This window comes from Diaporthe batatas, assembly GCF_019321695.1.
Source record: "Diaporthe batatas strain CRI 302-4 chromosome Unknown Contig00003, whole genome shotgun sequence".
Classification (NCBI taxonomy): Eukaryota; Fungi; Ascomycota; class Sordariomycetes; order Diaporthales; family Diaporthaceae; genus Diaporthe; species Diaporthe batatas.
Window position 1 is genome coordinate 1,079,742 of NW_025408550.1, and position 20,763 is coordinate 1,100,504.

Here is a 20,763-nt window from a genome sequence, read left to right on the forward strand (position 1 = left end):
CTTGGAAGCCTCGAGACAGAAAAGAGACGGGCAGACCCGGCCCAATGCCAATGCCGCCGTCTCCGTCACGCGTCAAAAAACGCGACACCCCGACAGCCTGCAGCCAACGCATCACGCGTCCGCGGCCCAGCCATCCAGCCGGAGCCGCTAACAACATTTGAAGTATTGATCTAACCTGGACGGATGTTGCAGCACTTAGGCATGTCAGCCTGCGATGCTAGCCCGAGCTGCTGGCTGGCTTAGCCCCGTCACACTTGCACCATCGGTGGTCGATCATGCACCGGCGCGAAAAGGTGACCAGTTCAGATGTTATCATGGGCTCTCGAGGAGTGAGAAAATCACAAGGGAGGAAAAGGGACGGACCATGAACACTCGTTCAGGGATCCCCCCCCGAAAACCCAACAAGATATCACGTTGGAAAGCCAACAAGGGCCCGAACAGAGGCTGGGCGGAACATGCAAGAGAATCAAAAGTGTCCATTATACTCACCCCGGTCTCCCCAACCTTACCAGGCTCACCTATCCCCAGCGGAAGAGACTGCTCAGCCCTCACTACCGGGCGTACCTGCTCACGAGCTCCTCGCAGACCAGCGCCAGCGGCCTCTCCTCGGCGGCGCCGCTCGTGGCAGGCGTCGAGCTGGTCGACGGCGGCGGCGCCACCCACGCGGTGCCGGCGACCTTGAACGCCGCGAGCTCCGCGGCCGCGGCCCTCACCGACCGGCCGTCATCAGACAGGTCCACGACCCGCAGCATCCCGGCGCCGACGTGCCTCTCGTAGGCATCCCGCGCCGCACCCTCGCTGTCAAAGACCTGCACCCCCGACGGCATCCCCGCCAGCCCGGCCAGCAGGTTCGCGCGGACCTGCCGCGCCGCGGCCCCGTCGGCCGCCTCCCACGCGCACAGCCGGGAGAGCTCCCACGCGTCGCGGACCAGCGGCGCCAGGTCCTGCAGCGGGGGCCGCTGGCGCTCGGGGAGCCGGCGGTCGGCCTCGTCGCGGGCGACCATGGCCTCCAGGCTGGCGAAGAAGCCGGCCAGGAGGAGGTCGTCGCCGGCCTCCTCCCTCTCGCCGCCGCCGAACCCGTTCATGAGCGTGTTGGCGATCTGGTCGAGGAACTGGCGCGCGTCCCAGCGCGTGCGCCACGAGTAGTCCTCGTCCCCCTTGGCCTCGTCCAGGCTGAGGGGCGGCGACATCCGCGCCGCCCTCCCCCCCTCGGCGCCCATCGCGGACAGCTCCTCCTCGCCGCTGCTGAAGACGGGCGGCCGCTCGCCCGCGAGGCGCGCCTGCCCAAAGTCGCCCAGCACGGCGTCGACGTCGCCCCCGTCCGTGTGGAAGAAGACGTTGCCCGGGTGGAGGTCCATGTGCCGCGCGCCCAGCTCCCCGTCGAGGCACGCGATGCCCTCGAGGCACTGCGCCACCCACCGGAACACGAGGCTCGCCGGCGCCTGCGACCCCCGGAAGCCGGCGCTGACGACGTCGTGCATGTCGCCCAGGTTGTAGTGCCGCCACCAGCTCTCGCGGTAGCCGCCCCTCATGTCCTGCGCCGCCAGCAGCGCCGCGAACCGGCGCGCCGCGGCCGAGCCCGCCAGCATCTTCGCGACGCGCACCTCGCGGCTGCCCCGCGCCATCTTGGCCGGGGGGAACGGCTTCTTGTTCCACTTGGCGACCGAGAGCCCCCCGGCGTCGATGTCGATGTCGTTGTCCCCCCCGCCGCCCGCGAGCTCGCGGAACACCATGGCGTCCGACTCGATGCCCGACACCAGCTGCCTGACCAGCAGCTGCCTCTTCCCGCTTGGGTCGAGGGCCATGAGCGCCCACTTGGGCCTGTCAGAGACGGACTCTGGCGGCGACGCCAGGCCGACGGGGTCGCGGTCCGCGTCCCGCGCGGGGAGGGTGGCTGTCATCTTGGACAGGACCGGCCGGGTGCTTTCACGAAGGGCGCGGTGGCGGGTGATGTCTCGCGAATCTCCGGGCTCGACCTCGGGTGAGCTTGGTGTTTCAAACTTACCTGTCAACCGGGTTGGGTAGTTGGGGCAGACGCGAGTGACAAAAAGGATCGAACCTGAACTACAGGTTCAAATGTTCCGGAGATTCTACTGCTTCGGGAGCATGTGTGAGCCGGGACTGGTCCCCAGGAAGGGAGAAGGGTGCAATATATTGCTCTATATATCTCACAAATCGACTGGCATTGTGCTTGCCACGGCATCCTGAACGTCGCCATTGGGAGCCGTGACCGTTGGGGCGCCGCCCTCTTTGTGATGCCACGCTGACAATGTGCCTAATCTCGAGACAACAATCATGTGGCTCACGAAAGCCATTGTATGTTTCCAAGAAAGCCCCAAGGAAGAGACAAAGGTGAACGCCTCGTACGGGTGGTCCAAAAACGGTCACCGTGGCGGAAGGACGCAACGGACCACCACCAACAACACACAACAAAAACAACAACAAGGAGCCAGCTGTCCACGGCACTGGAATGCAAAGAAATGAACCACCCTGGTCCTCTGCCGCGGCAAGATGGGATCAAGCCTGCACCAGGCCCGCAGAAGCAGAACAACCTGCCACCGAAATAGCAATCACGAGCCGCGTATCCTTTCTTTTCGTCCTTTCTTTTGCCTCCAAGGCCTCCAGGCCCCCCCAGGAATGTGGCGCCTCTCAAAGCCCCGGCTGCCGGCGCTTGGGCCCGATGTGGACGCACCATCTGCAGTTTGTCATCCGAAGCAAAGCTATGGGACGAACTACTCGTCCTTGGCCTTGTCCGTCCCGTCCCGGTGACTGGTTGAAGGTGGGCATCGCGATTCTCCGATGGATGTGTCCGTATTTTTTTTTTTTTTTCATCTCCTTTCTTTTTCTCCACCTCAACGATTCCGTGACAGCGACAGTGACAGGTAGGAGGGAGGGCAGGAGGGCAAAAGAAAATTGGGTGCTGATGGCGTCTCACTCACCGTTGTGGGCTTTTCCTTCCTCGACGGTGGGTGGAGTGCTTGGAGTGGAGTGGACGGGATGGGTTGCCCGGGTCTCTTCTATATCCCCCGTGGGCCCTCGCTTATGCACGAATGCGAGGCAGTGTGACACACCGGACAGGGGGGAGAGGTACTTTCACTCGAAAGTGTCCAACGCGTCACTCCTGAGCAACCGTTGCCATAGACGAATTCGACTTCGAATTCAACCTCAACTTCGAGGCGACGGCCTTCGGCCGGGGGACCAGAGGGGCTCCGCCCGGGAGGGTTGGTCACTAGTGGCTGCGCGGCCCTTACCAGGGCCGTCCGCTCCGCAACTAGTGCCCTCGAGGAGAGAGAGGGGGAGAGAGAGAGAAATTTGGTGTGAGAAACGAAGAGAAGAGGAGGAAGTTGAAGATGGGAGATGGCCCTGGGGGCTTGCCGCCTTGCTCGCTATATAAAGTCCCCAAGCAATCTCTTGGCAATAGCAGAGATTTTTCAGACGCGTTAAGGCCAGTCAACAAACAAACCGCGTTTAGAGGGATGAAAAAAAAGCCCTGGAGTTGGTGATAACCTCAAAAAGAGCAAACAGAGAGGTACTTCGACCTTCCCGTCTGCCAAGCACGCTCTATACTGGATTTGGGTGGTGTGGTTGCTCAAGGTCTGGGCACGAAGCGGTACGTACTCGAAAACGCACCTGGGGGATTTAGAAGAGACCGGTTGCCCGTCCGTCTGCTCGGCTCGCTGGTCGTTTAGTTAGACTCCATTGCTCACCCACTTTCCACACTCGCAGATCATGTAGATGGCAGGATGGTGGATGGTCAGCCGCGTGGCTTAACCGGTCAGGCAGTGCCCGCCGAACCATCGATGGTCCCCGGGTCCATCCTGTGCGTAGCCAAGGAGGAGGCAGCCATCCTGGGGAGGAGTTGAGATTGTGTGCGTTCATGCGCTCGCTGTGTGTATGTGTGTGTGTCCACGGTGTGGGCATGCCTGTTCGCCCGCCGGGGTGGGTGGAAAGAACTCTCTTCTCAGCCAGCTCACATCAGCAGCTCCACCATCCCGGGAGCTCCCTTGCCCTTCCCTCCCGCGACGCCATAAAACCACTGGTGAGGAGATGATCTACACACGGTCGCAACGGGACGGGGGCCCCCAGGCTGGGTCCGGTCCGTCAGCCTTGACAATTGGGTGTGGGTGGGTGGTGGCGGCAAGAAGCTTGGAAGCGAGAGGCGGCAAGGCAGCAGGCAGGTGTGTAGGGGCCAAGATCAATCATCAAGATCTACCGGCAGGGTGGATATGGTGAGTGTGAGTGGGAAGGGAAAACCTGAGGTAGGTGTGTGCCTTGCAGTCAATAGTCTGCTCAGCTTGCATGCAGCGCCGGCCGCAACCACCAACCAGCCATCCAGCTACCTTGGAACACCATCCCACCGGTACAGTAGACCCCATTGCGCGGCACTGGGACGGGAGATTGGCCCGGTGCGGCACGCGTCAGCTTGGATGAAGCGGCGGCGGCGGCGGCGGTAGCAGCAGCAGCAGCAGGAGATGGGAAGAGGGCTGGTAGGCCATCTCGTCTGGCCGGCTGTAAGGCTGTGGCGGGATGGCGGGATGGGGTCTATCTGTCTATCTGTCGAATCAACCACCACCGTGACCAAGTCCAGCTCAAGCGCTTCGACTCAGCCTGCCAGTTCTAGCTCCAGTTCTTGCCTGCCCTGCCTGCTCCCCTCGTGTCACCTAATACCGACGAGAAGGGGCGGGCCTGTCGGCCTGTCGGCCTGTCGGCCGGCCTGCCTGCCTGCCTAGCGGTACCCGAACGCCTCTGCTTGGCAGGTTTGGGGTGATGGCCTGATCTTTGGTGATTGAGGCGCAAGGAAGGGAAAAGTGGCGAGTGGTGGACTTTCGCTGGCTGGAGGGTATGTGTGTGTGTGGTCGGCATCATGTTGTGCTCACTTACTGTACTTTGGGGATTTTTTTTAATTCGGTTGGCACATGTGCGTATGTGCTTACATACATACAAAACACGCACTCCGTTGCAGCTATTGGGACGGCCTCTGTGTGGCTGAGATCGGAAAGTTGGGGGAGCATTTGGAATAGCCGGACGGCTCGGCATGCACACACACACACAACAGTGTGAGCGGGATGCATGTTATGCTTCATGGTGGCGATCCCGAGCACCAAGGTTTTCTAGGCAAATCCAGTCGTTAATAGCTCTCACAACTTCGGAGAGTATCGCGTGCGCACGCAAGCCGTCGGCACAGCAAGGTTTTGTGCTACGCCTACTGTGTATATCATCGTCATTATCGAGCGTTCTCGACCTCTCGGAACATAAACAGCAAGATGCCCTCAGCTCCTTGAGACGAGAGACAAGAAGCTTCTGGATACGAAGATCCCGGCAGCTCTCATCAGAGACCGAGGATATCAAAAGAAAGAGACAGAAAGAAAAAAAGCATCGCAAACTTTTGCGGTTAGTGTCCTAGGGCAAGTACTAAAACCCGCTGAATACTGCGCGATGGCGCTCGTTTCGAAACGCAAGCCAAGCGTGATCTGCAGTCAAGAATGCCAAACCTGGCGTGGAAACCATTCTGGCAGGGTGGTAGCACACACATGTAGATCGTCTTGTAAGTGAGTGAACTTTGGTAGGAAACAGACTGCCGTGAAAGCAATGACCCCACACTACCGAACAATTCGATTGATGGGGTGGGAACGCTCTTGGAGGGCAGCACACCCCAACCCTTTTTTCCTTTTGTGAGTTGGCGCTACTGCAGGTACGATAGCAGTTTTACGAAGGGATCTGCGGCACGGCACCGGGAGGTGCATCCCGACCAAGGGCACAATAGGGCGGGCGGCCGGGCTGGAACGGGACGCTTGTGAAGCTAGGTGGCCCCGCTATTGTTGCGATAGGCGGGCACGAGCAGCAGAGAGGAAAAGTTAGAGAGGCAGTCGGGAAGAGGCCAGAAGGTAGAGCCTGACGACTGTGTGACACCGGGGCGATACGACCACATCGGGAGATTGTCCCGACCGAGATGGTGAACTGGTTGGACCAGTTTCTGCCAGCTGCTTCGTGAAACTCGGAGGCATGTGCTGTAGGGTGGGAGGAAGGTCCATGAGAGGACGAGAAAACAGTGGTTGGCAAGTGATCCCTCCGGAAAGTTCTTCGCGGCGGCACGATGCGGCGGGATGGATGATGAGATCCGGAGGGTGTGGGCAGCACGAGGAGAGGGGGAGGGCGGCGAGAAAGGAAATGTCCGGACGGAGCAGCAGCAGGAGAGGGGGTTGAGGTGATGTGAGTTGGAGAGCTGTCCCAGACAGGCAGAGGCGCGGATGCATCGAGACCAACCAACCAACCGGTGCGCGAGTCCCCATGAGGGCGGCCAGGGAAGCGCGTAGCACAACCCGCAACCTTGAGTCGAACCAGCGGGATCGTGCAGTTGAAAGTGGAATAGCTCGACGCGGTGCGACAACAGTAAGCGAGCGAGAGACATTCAAGAGGAGAGGCGTGCGTACTCCAGCTGCTGTCTCGCAGGACGAGAAGAGAACATCGTGACGGGGTCTCTCTTTTTGTTTTTGGCCGCGCACGGCCTTGCAGACGAGAAGACGCAGATGAGCCCGGCCGGATACGTGGCCTCTTGCCAGTTCATCTCGTGAGAAGAACGAAAAAAAAGTGGGCGGTAATCGTTCTATCATCTTCTCCGTATGATTCCTTCTTTTTCGTCCTCCTTTCTTGGCCGCGCAGCAGCTACACAGTAGGCCCTCCGCTCCAAGATCGGTCCCGACCAGCCTGTGTGCTGCAGCCCCTGCTTATTCGCAGGCGAGGTGCATGCGACCACTGCAGTATAGCCCCAGCGACTACGCAATATCGCATCGGGCCCAAGGGCTTACGAATGATCATCAAGCAGCGGCTGCAAGCACAGTAGATGCCGACCAAGTCGAGTGGTGGGGATTGCACCGGCTTGCACCTAGAGTTAGACTAGAGCCGCCGTCACTTGCTTGTCTGGTCTCATCCCATGCTCTGTCCATCTGCAGAACTGGTACGGAGTGCAGTATTTTCGTTCCTTCACGTCACACGAACTGTTCCCCGCCCAGGCGGCGGGGGTCGGCGCGTGTGCAAGCTGCCGAGACCTGTCAGTCGCAGGGACGAGACGGGGAGTTCGGATTTGCTGATCTTGGAACCTTTCTTCCTCCCCGCGCCTCCAGCCGTGTGTGCCAGCTTCAGCTTGGTTATCAATGGTTGCTGGTTAGTGTGTCGGCACCCAGAATGTTCAGGTGGGAGACAGGTGTGGTCAACCCACCCCCAGAGGAGGCTGAAAAGGGATTCCGCGGTCGTCTCAGCAAGAGCTCCGTGCGGCCCCTGTATTTCGTGGCAGACATGGGCCTGATAGTGGGTAGACGGGTGGATTCAGCGCAACACCGGGACCGGATCCAGGTTTCTCTGACCCCGCCCTCCTCTGTTCAAGATTTCAATCCGGCATACCAATACCATATACAGACAGGGAGGGCACCGGACCGACCTCTCGTCCCATCCTGAGCCCAAACCTTCCGACAATCCACAGCCCACACACAGCCCACGATAATCTGTGTGAGGCAGTTTGGCTTTGGTAGTCAGGGGCTGTGGCAGTCGTCTAGTCAGTTTCTGTAGTTGAGTTAATATGGCCGGTACTGTCGTTGACCAGGCCTATGATTCAACTACCGCCGTGCGTCGTACGTGCGCGCGTGCGTGTGGGCGTGTGGCAAGGATCCCGCAAGGGGAAATAATATCGAATGTGTCGGCAGGAGGCCACGTTGACGGCCGCATCTGCAGACACCTGCGGGACGGCCTGATTGAGTTTCGTTCTCCAAAGCCCTGGGACCAGTCTGCCAGTTTGCCCCGTACGAAGTGGAACTGTCTGCCCACCTCTGTGTGAACACCACACTGGCACTATGATGTACACCAGCACCGTGTAGGTAGACGACTGGGAGACAGGAAAATCCCTAGTGTGCGCGACGAGGGGGAAAAAGCAAGATAGATACGAGCAATCAGTCAGTCAGTCAATGAGGACCCATTTCTCGTCGACAGCGCGAACTATGACAAAAGCAAACTCCACTACCGAGAGCTTGCCAGAGCTGGCGACGTGGAGATGAGGCACGAGAAGGAGCCCTTTGCACCGTGCTGCACGACGAAACCCGGCGGGTTGGGCTAGACCCGGACCTGGTCGGCGGGCAGGATGGCGTCTGCTCTTACGCAGCAGATTAGATTACACAGTGCTGGCGCAGTCGCACGATACAGCCATTGTCCCGGTGGGGACTGATGGGTTCTGGACTCTGGAGCAGCGGCAGAGCTCAAGACGGGCAGGGCAGAAATGGGTCGTGGGTGCCACCGGAGTGGGGTGTTTTACCATGTAGGATCTTGTTTCGATACCCGCGAGGGCTCCGGATCGGGAGCCGTCGGCAGGGCAGAGGGCGGGGTCGGTTTGTAGATTGTGACTCTTTCGTCAGAGCGAAGGGGGAGAGAGTCTGCGAGTCAGCCTGCCTGTCAGTCGGCCTGCGTTCCGCTCAACGTCGTCATGTCAGTCATCAGCTGTCGATTGGGAATAACTGCGTAGATGCGAGGGGCTGGCATGGCGTGGCATGGCAGAGGAGAGGAGGAGAGGGTCCCCCACCGCCGAAACAGTTCGACGGCCGCGATGTCTCGCTGCGTTTCTCCAATACCCACGGCTTCACCCATGCCGCTGCCGCGGTCGCGGCCATGTCGACGGCCATCGTCATGGGCCGGGGTTGGACAGGCGAAAAGTTTTCGTGGGGAGTCAGGGTCCACGAACCAGAAGTTGGCTGTAAGACCTGGTTAGTGCTGCTGTCTTTTGCTGCTGATGCCATTGCTGCTGATGGTGGAGCTTGCCGCCCCGTCAGCCCGTCAGCCCGCCCCCTTGCCCCTTCCCCCTGCTGCTGCTGCTGCTGCTGCTGCTGCTGCTGCTGCCGCTGCCGCTGCCGTTGTTTTGCTGCCTTGTAGGCTGGCTATGCCAAGGTGCGCAGAGAAGACATGGCGTGCCGTGGCGTAGGCATTGGCATCGCATCGGCAGGGCCCCCCTTCCTGCGATGCTCTCGTTTCTCCTTTCCTGGCCCTCTGGTGGGCTCACTCGGACTTTGCTGGGCTGCCCGGCTGCTTGGGAATATCTGTGAACCCACAGGAAACGGCAGGGTCCTGTCGATAGGCTGGAGTTGGTAATAAGACCACATGCAGTAAGCACAGCAATAGGAGGAGTAGCTTCGCGCCACTGGCAGGCCAAGCTCGAGCAAATAGGGTTCCGTGGTGCCTGGCAGCCTGTGCAGCCTAGCAGGGCAGGACGCGCTCTGGTGGGAGCGAGCGAGAGAGCGCGTCGTGTCGTTCATGCAGGAGCCTGAGTGGTCAGACCCCGGGGCAGCAGGCTGGCAGGGCACCCAAGCAGCCCAAGATCGAAAAGTCAGATTTGCGAGGATAGAATCGGCGGGCATCCTTGCAAGAGTGGTGGTGCTGGCGTGACGACGGGGTTGACGGGAGAGAAAAGGATGAGATCATTGCTGCTACCTGGGGCAGCTGGGTACTTGTCGCCCTGTGGCCCACCGTCGACCCCAAGTACTGCAATATTAAAAAACCTGGCCACCAGCCTGGCCCAGGCACACACGGACACCACGCCAGGCTGTCAGGCTGTCTGTCCGCCCAGTGGCCTCCAGGGATGGGCTGCGCAGCCGACAACCTAGGTAATCAAGGGTAATCAATAAGCCCAAGAGTTGTACACTACCTGGGTGCTGTTGCGTGCAGACAGCTGGTGCTGTGCGGCTCACTCGGAATGATGGTCAAGGGCAAATTGATTGCGCTTGCAAGACCCTCCGTTCGCTCTTTGCTGCTGTCTGCGTTGCCAGCCAGCCCTGCCTGCCTGTCAAATTGTCGATGGCCGTTGTACCGCTGTACCGTTGTACCGTTGTACCGTTGTACCGTTGTACCGCGTAGGGGATCAAACCAGGTGTCACTGCCAGCTTGGGAAAGGCCCCAAAAAGCCCCAGCAGAAAAGAAGACGGTTACACAGTATCCGTACAATACAGCTAGCTGCATTGGTGCGTAACTGCCCGGCAGGTCTGCAGGTGGTGTGCAGGTGTGTCAGGGTGCAGGGTGGGTGGTTATCTACTGTGGTACGGACAGGACGGACAGGACAGGCAGGACGGGGCGCGCTCGCGCTGTCTGCACAGAGCCTTCGTCCCAGCATTACAGCACGGAGTACGCTCGGCGTACCAGGCAAGACGGCTTGTTGGCCCCCGAGCAGTCAGTCCCTGAGTATCACATCTCGATCACCATCACAACCTTATCTTCTGCTGTCTCTCATCCCAAGTCTCCCCCCCTCTGTTCCCGGTCACCTCTTCACACGTCCTCCCACACCGACTTACCGACTAGGTGAATAGATTGTGTAATATTTACAGCCTGTGTCTAACCCTCGCGCAAATAGTAGATGCCATAGTATCATCATAGCAGATGCAATATTTGGTATTGGTGGTGCTACTCGCTGTGAATGCGGGCGCTCAACCGCCAGGGTGTGTCCCGCCCCGGTCCCTGCATTATCCAGCAACCCCCGCCAACCTTACAGCACCTGCCCTGCCCAGTGCCCAGAGACCAGGTACGGAGGTACATACGTAGTGTACATGCCCGTCGGTACGTACCTCGTCTGCGCGCCCCGGCCCACCTCCCACCTCCAGACTTGGTACTCCCGTACCCTTGTACCTCTGCCCTCCTGCACGCCCCGTGTGGTACTTCGGTCAGCAGCAGCAGGAGAGCACACCACTCACTCACTCACCCACCCACCCCAGCCGGGACATCCCATCGAAGCCCGCCAGCCTCGACCTCGGAGCCTGTGCCCATTTTCCCATCTCCCAGCGGCTTTGGGACTCGGCCAATGTTTTTCTTTTCTCCCCCAGAGCTGCCAATCGATATTAATGTGGTCATATGTGCTATATCATCGCCTGATAAATTCCCCTCTTCGATCTGCGCCAAAAAAGTTCGGGACTGAGCCTTATTATTAGTCGTTGCAGCTGTTGCTCGCGTGCTGGCGCACAACTAACTCTCACACGCCCGAGAGTTTGTTTTCCCCCTTGGTTGTAACTCTCTCATATTACACACAAACCTTCCCTCTCGCAGCCCCGACGACGACACCTCCTCTTCCCTCCTCCTTTCATCACGCTCGTGAGACCGTCGCTGTTGGACCTTGCACCACTCGAGCACCCGCACAAGAGACATTCCACACGCCGCCGACGGGTCTCCTTCACCCATGATACGTCTCAGCCTGTGATGTTTACCTGCTCTCGTCTGTGTCTCTCGTGCCCCTCGTGCTGAGCCCGCCTTTTTTTTTCTGTCGCTCCCGCACCACGATCGATTCCTGTCTCATCCGTCGCTCAGACATTTCACTCGCTTTTGCTCTCACTTGATTGTCTTTACCTGTCTCCATCCTCCTGCTCGTAACCACTCGGTCGACCTCCACACCGGATGATCTGTCTCAGAGTCTGCGTCATCCCCTCGTTTGCATCAAGGTGTCAGTCACCGCCGCGTGACCAAGCCATATTATACAAGGAGCCGCGCCTCTGGTAACCATATACCGGAGGTTACCATTTTGGAACCATCTTCTCAACCACGTACTCTCTTACACGCACACGCCCTTCCAACATGGCGGCCTTCGACACAGCCAGCCCCGCCAGCAGTATCTCAGGAACTCAGAGCGAGCCTCGTTCTACCCTGTCACGGAGACAGAGACCACCGGACATTGATATTACCGCCGCCATGCAGAACAGGATCCCGCTCCGGGCTACCAAGGAGTCCAGGTCGGGCAAGAGGGAGTCGAGACTGGGATTCAGGAGCATCTTCGCCAGGCATCGAGGGTCTAGTGATGGCGATGAGATTAGAGCGGCTCGGAATGTCGCGAGGGCTGGGAAGCGAGACTCGATTACCGTGGACAGGGACGGCAACCCATCTTACGGCTTGCGGCCCACGGCAGCGCAGTCAGAGACGCACCTCGCACCAATGTCAGCTGATGGGCCATTTCTCAGACCCCGGACCTCAACTATCAAGTCTCCAACCTTCATGGCGCCAAGGTCACCACTCGGTCCAGCGGGCAAGAGGCGAGGATCACTTGCCACTTGGGATCCGGTTCCTCTCTTCCAGGCATACCCGCAGGCTGTTCGGACCGCAACTCTGCCAGCCTGTGTCCAAGCGGACAGCCTTCTCCGGGCGCACCAGAAGAGAGAATTGATCAACAACAGCAACATCAACCACCCAGACCTCGGGGACCAGAAGGCCTTGTTCGTGGACATGGCGCGCAAGAAGCACAGGCGTAACAGCTCATCTGTCAAGCTCGACTGGACCACCAAACTGTACGTCCTGGTCACCTCGGGGTATCTGCTGCAGTACAGCGGTGATGGCACTCACGACCGCCTGCCTGAGAAGGTCATCCAGCTGTGCAAAGACTCGGCCGCTTTCGCGAGCGATATCATCCCAGGAAAGCACTGGGTGCTTCAAGTATCTTCCGTGTTCGAAGAGGGAGCTCTCACAAGCCAGGACACCAGGTCATTGTTCGGCAAATTCGGGATGCGGGAGAAGGAGAAGCGCCTGGCCTCCGACATCTTGATGGTCTTTGAGAATGTCGACGACATGGAGGATTGGATGTCTTTCTTGCGAAGGGAAATCGAATCTTTGGGAGGCAAACGGCCTGTGACGGAGACAGGAGCGCCCAAGGAGCACGTGCAACACACTCCACTGAGGACTCACTCAAGTCAAAGGGCACTGGTTGTGAGAGACCCACATAGGTTTGGGTCAGTGACGAGCCCGGAGACGCGATGGGATGCCCCGGTCGCCCTCGATGAGCCAGAGATGCACATCGACGCGACGATGACCGAGTTGCCCCTGGATCGAAGTTTTGATGACAACTCCACCACCAACAGCTTTGTGTCCCAGGACGGGCGGCAGCTCGACGGCCTCCGGGACAGCTCCAACCGGTATTCGTTCACGTCGGCGGCCAGGACAATTGTCACCTCCGACTCATCGCCGTCCAACTCGCCCATTCGCGACAGCTTTGGAAGCCTGATAAGCAACTCAGATGAGCCCACTCCCTTGGCGGAGGAGACCGAGATTCGACGCCGACCCAACGCTGCAGAGATCGAGGACCGACGCCAGTCCTACCGGACCAACAATATGGTGCATGATATAAGCGCCAGCCCGGCGCATAGGGCACACTCGTCCCTGTCATCCATCCAGGAGCCGCCTAACTTCAGCCTCCCGTACGCGGGGACACGTCGCCGTTCCGCAACACATGATGCAGTACACGTCCACAATGCCCACGGCGCATCGGGGCGGCCACCACGAAGGATGCGGCGCCCCCCTCCCTCGGCGCTCGGCTTGTCCAGACCACTGTCGATCGTCGCAGATACTCCCTCCCCATCGAAGCTCTCGCCGACGCCACGGAGCCCTCTCAAGACTGACGACAGCACCGGTGCTTCACAACGTCCAACCTCGCCATCAATGTTTGCAGGCTGGACCCCAGGGAACGCCAAACCCGAGTATGATCTCTCCTCGCGAGCCTCCAGTCGCGGCTCGCTGAGGACGAGCTACCAAGTGTCGGTGCACAACAGCCCGCGCAAGTACGCGAGCATGACCACGCTCCGCCCCGCCGCCGACGACTCCGTATGGGGCGAGGCGCCAAAGTTTGACCTGCCCATCCACGCTGCATTCAGCAGGCCCGCCCTGCGCGACGGGGCCGAGGACCCGGCGGGGATCCCCCGGAGCATGTCTTCGATGGGCACGTACGAGAGCTCCGGCAGGAGCCGGTCCCCCATCATCCGGGCCGCCGCGGCCAAGAAGAGGGCGAGCATGTGCAGCCTCCCCAGCGTCAAGGTGTCCCCGCGCCACCGGTCGGTATCCATGTTCCCCACCACCGCCACCAGCCGGCACCGGGACCTTTCCGCCGACGGCCGGACCCCGTCGCCGCCGTCGCCGTCACCGTCGCCGCACCGCGGGCCGAAGCGGGGATCGGCCATGACGATCCCCGGCTACGCGGGGCAGAAGCGCTCGCGGCCGTCGTCGCCGCGGACCAACAACAACAACAACATCACCCTGATCAACAGGCGCAGCCTCCCGCAGATGCCGCACCTGCACCCGCAGCAGAACTCCCCGCTGCTGCCGCCCCCCGCGCCGCCACCGACCAAGGCGCTGCCGCCGATCCCCCCTCAGGCGAGGAAGAGGAGGTCGTCGAGCATCCCGCCCCGGATGGGGATGAGGACCCCCGCGACGCTGGTCGGAGGGGAGATATGACCGGACGACATTTGAACATGTCCTGGTATTTTTTTTGTTTTTGTTTTCCTGAAAGGAAATACGTATGACTGATATGAATTGAAATGGTGAACGGGGTATGCGACGGAACGGAAATGAAAGCTCGGGAAGGAAGCGCGGGAACTTCCTATACTATACAACATTCGACAGTCATAGCGCCACTGGGTGGTGCGCTTGAACCTCGCTAAATGCGACCTTTTTTTTGTCCTTGTTTCTCCTTTGTCTGGGTTTTCTCCACGGCGGTGTTTTGGGGGCCGGTACGGGAAAAACACGGGAACAAAAAAGGGAAGACTGGTTGGTGGCCAACCGGTCGGGGAGCAAACGGATTTTCTTGGGAACGGGAAACCAGGAACGACGGAAGGCACGGATGGCGTCCCAACGAGTAAGCGCTGTCATGTGCTGATTATTATTTTTTTTCCCTGTCCGAGCCTACATGTGTGTTTTGTTTTGTAAGAGACATGGTGGAGATGGGAAAGATATATGTATCTGGGCGGGATATTAGAGGATACCTGGGCAAGCACGTGCAGCATTTGCCTGGGAGGATAAGGACTTGCTAGCTTAGGTAGCTAGCTATCTATTGATGGTCACAATCACAGCCATAAACTTAAAGGAGGGGTACAGCACAGCGTCTTTTGGTTTGAAGACGGAGAAGGCTAGCTGGATCTGGTGATTTGGACCAAACACGGCCCACGCGCGCTGTTAGTAGTTGGTGCCTGCCTAGGCTTTCCTGTAAGCGAACATTTGACTGGATTATTCTGGCTGATTGGCAAAGTGACCATTTTGATGCTTTGCGAATAACTGTTGAACGGTATCATCATCGGGTTAACTGGCCGGTATTTAGACCAAGTCATGGTCCTCGCTGCCAATGATTCCCACAAGACACCGTCTCGGCCTTCAAAGCTGAGCCTCAAGCTAGCTACCTAGGTACCTAGGCAGGTTAGCTGCCGTCGCTCTCGCTTTAGGCCTTCTCGCCGTCGATTCAGCGGCGCGGGTTCAAATGTTGCTTCTTATGTCCTACCCTCCACTGAGTCTTCAACATTTTTTCGGCCTCTCAATCCTCAATACTCTAAATCATACTTTATTACTCAACCCACCCCTAGACTCTTCCGAGATCTCCACAACCTACACTCAACTCCACGACATCGACACATGTTGACAGCAGCAGTCTACACCCCAGCAGCAACAGATCTCCAGACTGCAAGCAAACAGCCAGCCCAGATCCGAGTCCTAAAACTTACGGACGCCCAAGATGGACGGCTTACTGGAAGAATTTTGTGCACAAGTCATCTTCCAAGGAGTCTGGATGCTCACGATTGTGAGAATCGGTAACTACATCACAAGGCACGAGCAACGGATCATACACGTGATCGTGCGGCTCCAACACCTCTTCCGACTGCCGAAATGCATACGTATTTTCTCCGAGGACGATAGCGGGATACATGATGACGGTATCAAGATTTGTGCTGGGCTTATTACTTACTGCTCTATCATGTCATTTCTCGTGGTAGTAGCGACGCTCCTGGGCGGAGGGGGGATCTGGCGGGGGATCATGCTTCTCACCGCGATCAACGCGCCCTTGTGTATTCTCGCCTGGATTGTTCTTGCTTGCTTGGCCAGAAGGAGGAGGAGGTGGGCTAGGCCATTGAAACGGCCGATCTACAAGACGGAGGAGGAGCAAGGGGTGACCGAGCCAACGGAGGACGGTACAGCCAGGGCTTTGGTCATAGCCCGATCAGAACCTGAACAGCGGAAGCCTTTACGATGGCATACTCATGAACTTTACTTGCCGTTCGTCTGAACAGCGCCAAAAAACTCGTGGCTGAGATAAAGGGGATGCAGAGTCAAGGAATCAAGCACAAGAAGAAAGGTATTATCCAAACGTCATTTCCACACAATTCTTTTGACTCAGCTGTGTGCACAATGCCGGTGCATTCGTGACGTCTAACATCTGTTCAGATCCAGTTCATTTGAGCATCAAAGAGCCCTGTCTTGGGCTTGGGTGCGGCTCCTTCAGATGGGACCTGCGCTGGAGCCTTCCAAGTTTGAACGACAGGTCTTTTCACCGGAGCATTTGGCCCTGGAAGTCCTTCCAAGCTTGTTGTTATCCGGGCACCTGAGGAAGGTCCGCTTGCCTTCAACGTCATCTGACGGTACCCGTGAAGCTCACCCACCCGACAGAATTGAACGCTGGCTGTTGATCGTCAAACTTCGAGGGGGTAAATCACTACGAGGGCTCGTGAGACTGTCAACTAGTGAGGTTGTGAGGTTGTGAGGTGGTGAGGTTGTGAGGTGGTGAGGTTGTGAGGTGGTGAGGTTCTGAGTCATCCTGGGGCAAGATGCATCGGATTGGATTCATATGCAGTCTTGGTGGGCAACTTATGTCTCTCTCGAAGTAGGCACAGAGCCGTCGAATGCTATAGAAATGGTGTAGCCACGATGCTGACGAGGGTGACTAATATTGGAGGTAGGTACCTAGGTAGGTAGTTGTTCGGGTGCAGTTCGTCAGGTCACTAGGTCCTGGCTGCCTGGCCTGCCGTTAGTCGGCGGGCCTGGTGCACCCGCCTAATTGGCGCCAAGAGCAAAATTGCCCCACAAACCTGGGAAGGCAACTCTGCCTTGTGCCTCCCTGCTGCCGCATATTTGGTGTCCAGAGACTTCAGAATTTCGGCCATCACAAAAAAATCCCACCCCACATCAAACGCCAACCGAACACTATCGCCAGTTCAACCACCACACCACCACCCCATACTGCCCAGCCAAACCGCCATCAACCCAGCTACACCGTGAAACTTTGGTCAGGCGCGAATACGATAACACAACCAACATGGCTGCTGTTGCCACAAACAACCCAGCGAGGTAAGCTGTCTGCCCGTCCCCTGCCGCACAAGTCGCTCATTTGACGACCACCGCACCGCACCTGCAACCGCACCATGTGTGTGCGTGTGTCTGTCTGTCTGTCCCCGAGGAGCCAGCCCCCCCTTGCTAACATCACGAAAAACCACAGGGACTGGGCCGACGACGATGACAACGAAGAAGTCCCCTCGACCGCGCTCCCCAGCGACGAGACGATCCAGAACCGCGACGGCACAAAGACCATCATCTCGTACCACCTCAACGAGAACGGCCAGACGGTCAAGACCACCCGCCGCATCCGCCTCATCACCCACCGCGAGGTCGTCAACCCGCGCGTCGCCGAGCGCAAGAAGTGGTCCAAGTTCGGCCTCTCGGGCAACGACCCCGCCGGCCCGGCCCCGGACACCACCTCGGTCGGCGAGAACATCATCTTCCGGCCCTCGGCCAACTGGAAGCAGGAGGCCAAGGACGAGAGCAAGGACCCCAACGCCCAGAGCATGAAGGACAAGCTCAAGGACAAGAAGGTCAAGTGCCGAATCTGCTCCCAGGAGCACTTCACCGCCCGCTGCCCCTACAAGGAGACCATGGCCCCCGTCGGCGAGGCCGCCGCCGGCGACGTCGCCGCGGGCATGGGCGACGACCCCGCGGCGGGTGCGGCTGCGGGCGGTGCCGGCGCCGGCAAGAAGGGCTCGTATGTCCCCCCCGCGCTGCGGAACGGCGGCGCCCGGGGCGAGGGCGAGAGGATGGGCGGCGGCAAGTTTGGCGAGCGGGACGACTTTGCCACGCTGCGTGTCACGAACGTATGTTTTTTTTTTGTTTCCTCTTCCTTCTTCACCCCGTCCCTGACGGACTCTGCTCGGTCCTCACATCGTACATGCAAACAAATGTGCTGACAAACCCATCTTCCCAGGTCTCCGAGATGGCAGAGGAGCAAGAGCTCCGCGACATGTTCGAGCGCTTCGGCCGGGTCACGCGCGTGTTCCTGGCCAAGGACAGGGAGACGGGCCGCGCCAAGGGCTTCGCCTTCATCAGCTTCGCCGACAGGACCGACGCCGAGAGGGCGTGCGGCAAGATGGACGGCTTCGGTTTCAAGCACCTTATCCTCAAGGTCGAGTTTGCCAAGAAGGCTGCTTAGGTCGGTGCTTTGTGCTAGGGGGCTGGCAGATGGGAGCTGTCGGCAAGGGTTAGACTGCATGATGACATAGGTCTTGAAAATGGATTATTTGACCGGTTTCGGGCCTCGAATATTGTTTTGATGCTACGTGGTGTACGGTGAGAGAACGCGCTAGAGGTCAGGTCAGCTGGGGGCCTGGTGTCAGGCATGAGGTTATTGGCAGGGCCTGGCACGATAGAAGAGTCGACTGGCAGTTACGACTTGTACGGCTGCGGTAACAGGGTACAATCTGGACCATAAGGCCAAGTTTGCGACATTATCAGGCGACGTTGGAACAAGCCGTTGAAAATGGACCCCATGGTTTCAAGGATAGATTGTGCATTGGTGCTTATCGTTGTGAATTCAATGATCGGCCTCATATCAGCCCCTCCACTACTAGATATTATCTTGTAGCATGTTCCTGCTGCTACCGTCTACTATGACCGCCCATACCCTCTTCCTCCAACCCTCCCCAATTCTGCGTCCTCCAGCACACTGGCTGTAACCGTGGATATCTCTGGTAAAATAAGCAAAAATCTCAACTCCGGACGTTGACATAGGAAAAGGCGGCCCTTCCATGAGGGCCGAAAATGTGGTGAGGCCTGGGTTCAAGAACCCAGCCGACGACGACTTTTGACCAGTCCAAGCCCTCTCTTTCTCCCCCCCCCCCCGCCCCCGCCTTCTTCTCGGTGATTGTGCTGGTCATGATCGTAGCCTCGTAAAAGCCATAATAACAACAGTGGGGAATCAAGATGAACAGAAACCAAGTAAGGAAAAGGAAAAAGAAAGCAGAACATGACTGACAGGTAAAAGGAAAAAGAATGAGTGGAGGGGGATTTCTTGTCCCGAGAGACGTCAGTCAAAACAGAGACATAGGAGAAGCATGCCGGTGGGTAATTCGGGAAGGTTTCGCGGTGTGTGTGTGTAGATGTGTCCCAGCAGAATATTGTCGCTGAACAGAACAACACACACACACACACACACCCAGCCCCCAACACCATCACACCAGAAGAAGACAAACCAAACTTCAACCACAACACTCAAAAACAAACCACCTCACTCACCCACTCACGCAGCAGCCTCAGCCTCCCCCTCCCCCTCCTTCTTGGCCCCCTCGCCCTCCCCCTCCCCAGCCGCCTCCTTCTCAGCAAGCTCCTTCTCCCGCCTGAGCCTCTCCTCCAGCCGCCGCTGCTTGTCCGCGGCCCGCATCCGGCGCTTCTCCTCCGCCTCGGCCTTGAGCTTGTCGTTCTTGGCGCGGAACAGGTAGCCCACGGAGCTGACGACGCGCCACGTGAGCTTCAGCCCGTTGGTGTTGTGCGCGAAGCCTTCTTTAAAGTGCTGCTTGGCCGCGCCCCAGTTGGCCCGCGCCTGCGTGCTGCGCTTCTTGGTCTTGTAGGCGCGCTCTTTCCGCTGCGCGTCGCGGAGCCGCACCGACGCCCGCTGCCGGTTGTTGACGAGGAGCATCTCCGTGCCCGAGGTGCCGGGGCGCTGGGGCTCTGCCGCGCCTGCTGCGCCTGAGTCCGAGGAGGGGGGTTGGCTGCCTTCTTCGCTTGAGCCTGTCTTGGGGGTCTCGCGGGCCATTTCTGGTTTGGTCTTGGTGAAGATACCCATCAGGGGTGGTTTCTTGGGTCTTGCTTCTTGGTTCCTTTTTATAAAGTTTTCGGATGGGGTGTCGGGTGTCGATTGTTTTCCCTCCTTTTTTTCTTTTCTATTCCAAGGTGGCCCCTCGTTGGTGAGGTGGTATTATGATCAATGTCGCAGGTCGGTCCCGAGGTTTTTGGCCCCAAGGTTTTTGGGCGGGCGGATCGGCGTCTCAGGAGGTGCTGGATGGGATGGATGGGATATGTTTGTCTCTGGACAACGTCGTTGCTCCTTGTCACAGAGGGGAAAATAGATGAAGAGGCGAAGCACGATGTTATACCACTAGTATAGGTCGTATCGTGGCGGCTATATTCTTGCCCCTAGCGAGAGCAACAAGAAACAATGGCAGGACGACGCAACGTATTACCGTCTGTCTGTATGGATGTATCGCAAAGCACGAACGCAAAAGGAGAAGTTCGAGACGAGAGGATATAAAAAAAGGAAGGGACTTTTCCAGAGGGACAGGAACAGGCGGGCAATGGGTCCCCTGATATCCGATCAAACAACTCCATCATGCCTCGATGGTATATTGTGACTCACCTATTGACCGCTCCCCTTCGTTCGTAGCCCCCCTCTGGTGCTTGCTTGATCTTCCTCTCTGTACGCGCGACGCTGGGGTCAGGGGCGGGCACGCGCTGGGCCCTGGGACCTTGTGTGGGGCGCGACCGCGTTTGACTGCACGAGGAGAGAGGGAGAGAAGCCAGAAGAACACACTGGACTGTCTATCTTGGCCTGGTGGTCGCTAATTCCCGAGTTTATGCGTCGACTGCTGGGGGTGGGGTGGGATGGGATGGCAGGACAGAAGGGGACCACATATAGGCCAGGGAGGCTCGTGATATTGGCCATGGCCCTCATCACAGCACAGCAGAGCAAAG

At 58.6% G+C, this 20,763-nt stretch overlaps 5 protein-coding genes across 5 annotated transcripts; 3 read left to right on the forward strand and 2 right to left on the reverse strand.

The window, feature by feature from the left end:
• Positions 1–551: 551 nt before the first annotated feature.
• Positions 552–1,901, reverse strand: KVR01_003176 (uncharacterized protein; the record flags this gene model as incomplete). The annotated part of the gene is made up of 1 exon (XM_044785673.1): positions 552–1,901. The coding sequence occupies one exon, from the start codon at positions 1,899–1,901 to the stop codon at positions 552–554; it is 1,350 nt and encodes a 449-aa protein (XP_044648191.1).
• A 4,203-nt stretch (positions 1,902–6,104) lies between these two features.
• On the forward strand, positions 6,105–6,572 carry KVR01_003459 (uncharacterized protein; the record flags this gene model as incomplete). Its single annotated transcript, XM_044785893.1, has 2 exons — positions 6,105–6,205; positions 6,437–6,572. 2 exons carry the CDS (start codon positions 6,105–6,107, stop codon positions 6,570–6,572), a joined length of 237 nt encoding a protein of 78 aa, XP_044648474.1.
• A 4,239-nt stretch (positions 6,573–10,811) lies between these two features.
• KVR01_002571 (uncharacterized protein) lies at positions 10,812–14,927 on the forward strand. The gene has a single exon (XM_044789941.1). It carries the CDS (start codon positions 11,587–11,589, stop codon positions 14,221–14,223), a length of 2,637 nt encoding a protein of 878 aa, XP_044647586.1. The 5' UTR covers positions 10,812–11,586; the 3' UTR covers positions 14,224–14,927.
• A 1,932-nt stretch (positions 14,928–16,859) lies between these two features.
• Positions 16,860–18,693, forward strand: KVR01_002817 (translation initiation factor eIF3 core subunit g). Its single transcript, XM_044783314.1, has 3 exons — positions 16,860–17,097; positions 17,246–17,894; positions 18,005–18,693. The coding sequence occupies exons 1-3, from the start codon at positions 17,066–17,068 to the stop codon at positions 18,227–18,229; spliced, it is 906 nt and encodes a 301-aa protein (XP_044647832.1). The 5' UTR covers positions 16,860–17,065; the 3' UTR covers positions 18,230–18,693.
• A 622-nt stretch (positions 18,694–19,315) lies between these two features.
• On the reverse strand, positions 19,316–20,508 carry KVR01_002434 (uncharacterized protein; the record flags this gene model as incomplete). The annotated part of the gene is made up of 1 exon (XM_044792467.1): positions 19,316–20,508. The coding sequence occupies exon 1, from the start codon at positions 19,856–19,858 to the stop codon at positions 19,316–19,318; it is 543 nt and encodes a 180-aa protein (XP_044647449.1). The 5' UTR covers positions 19,859–20,508.
• Positions 20,509–20,763: the final 255 nt, after the last annotated feature.

Coding starts and splice junctions, on each gene's coding strand:
- KVR01_002571 (XM_044789941.1), top strand. CDS start 11,587: ATGGCGGCCTTCGACACAGCCAGCCCCGCCAGCAGTATCTCAGGAACT.
- KVR01_002817 (XM_044783314.1), top strand. CDS start 17,066: ATGGCTGCTGTTGCCACAAACAACCCAGCGAG. Junction 17,098..17,245: donor GCCACAAACAACCCAGCGAG/GTAAGCTGTCTG, acceptor GAAAAACCACAG/GGACTGGGCCGACGACGATG. Junction 17,895..18,004: donor CCACGCTGCGTGTCACGAAC/GTATGTTTTTTT, acceptor CCATCTTCCCAG/GTCTCCGAGATGGCAGAGGA.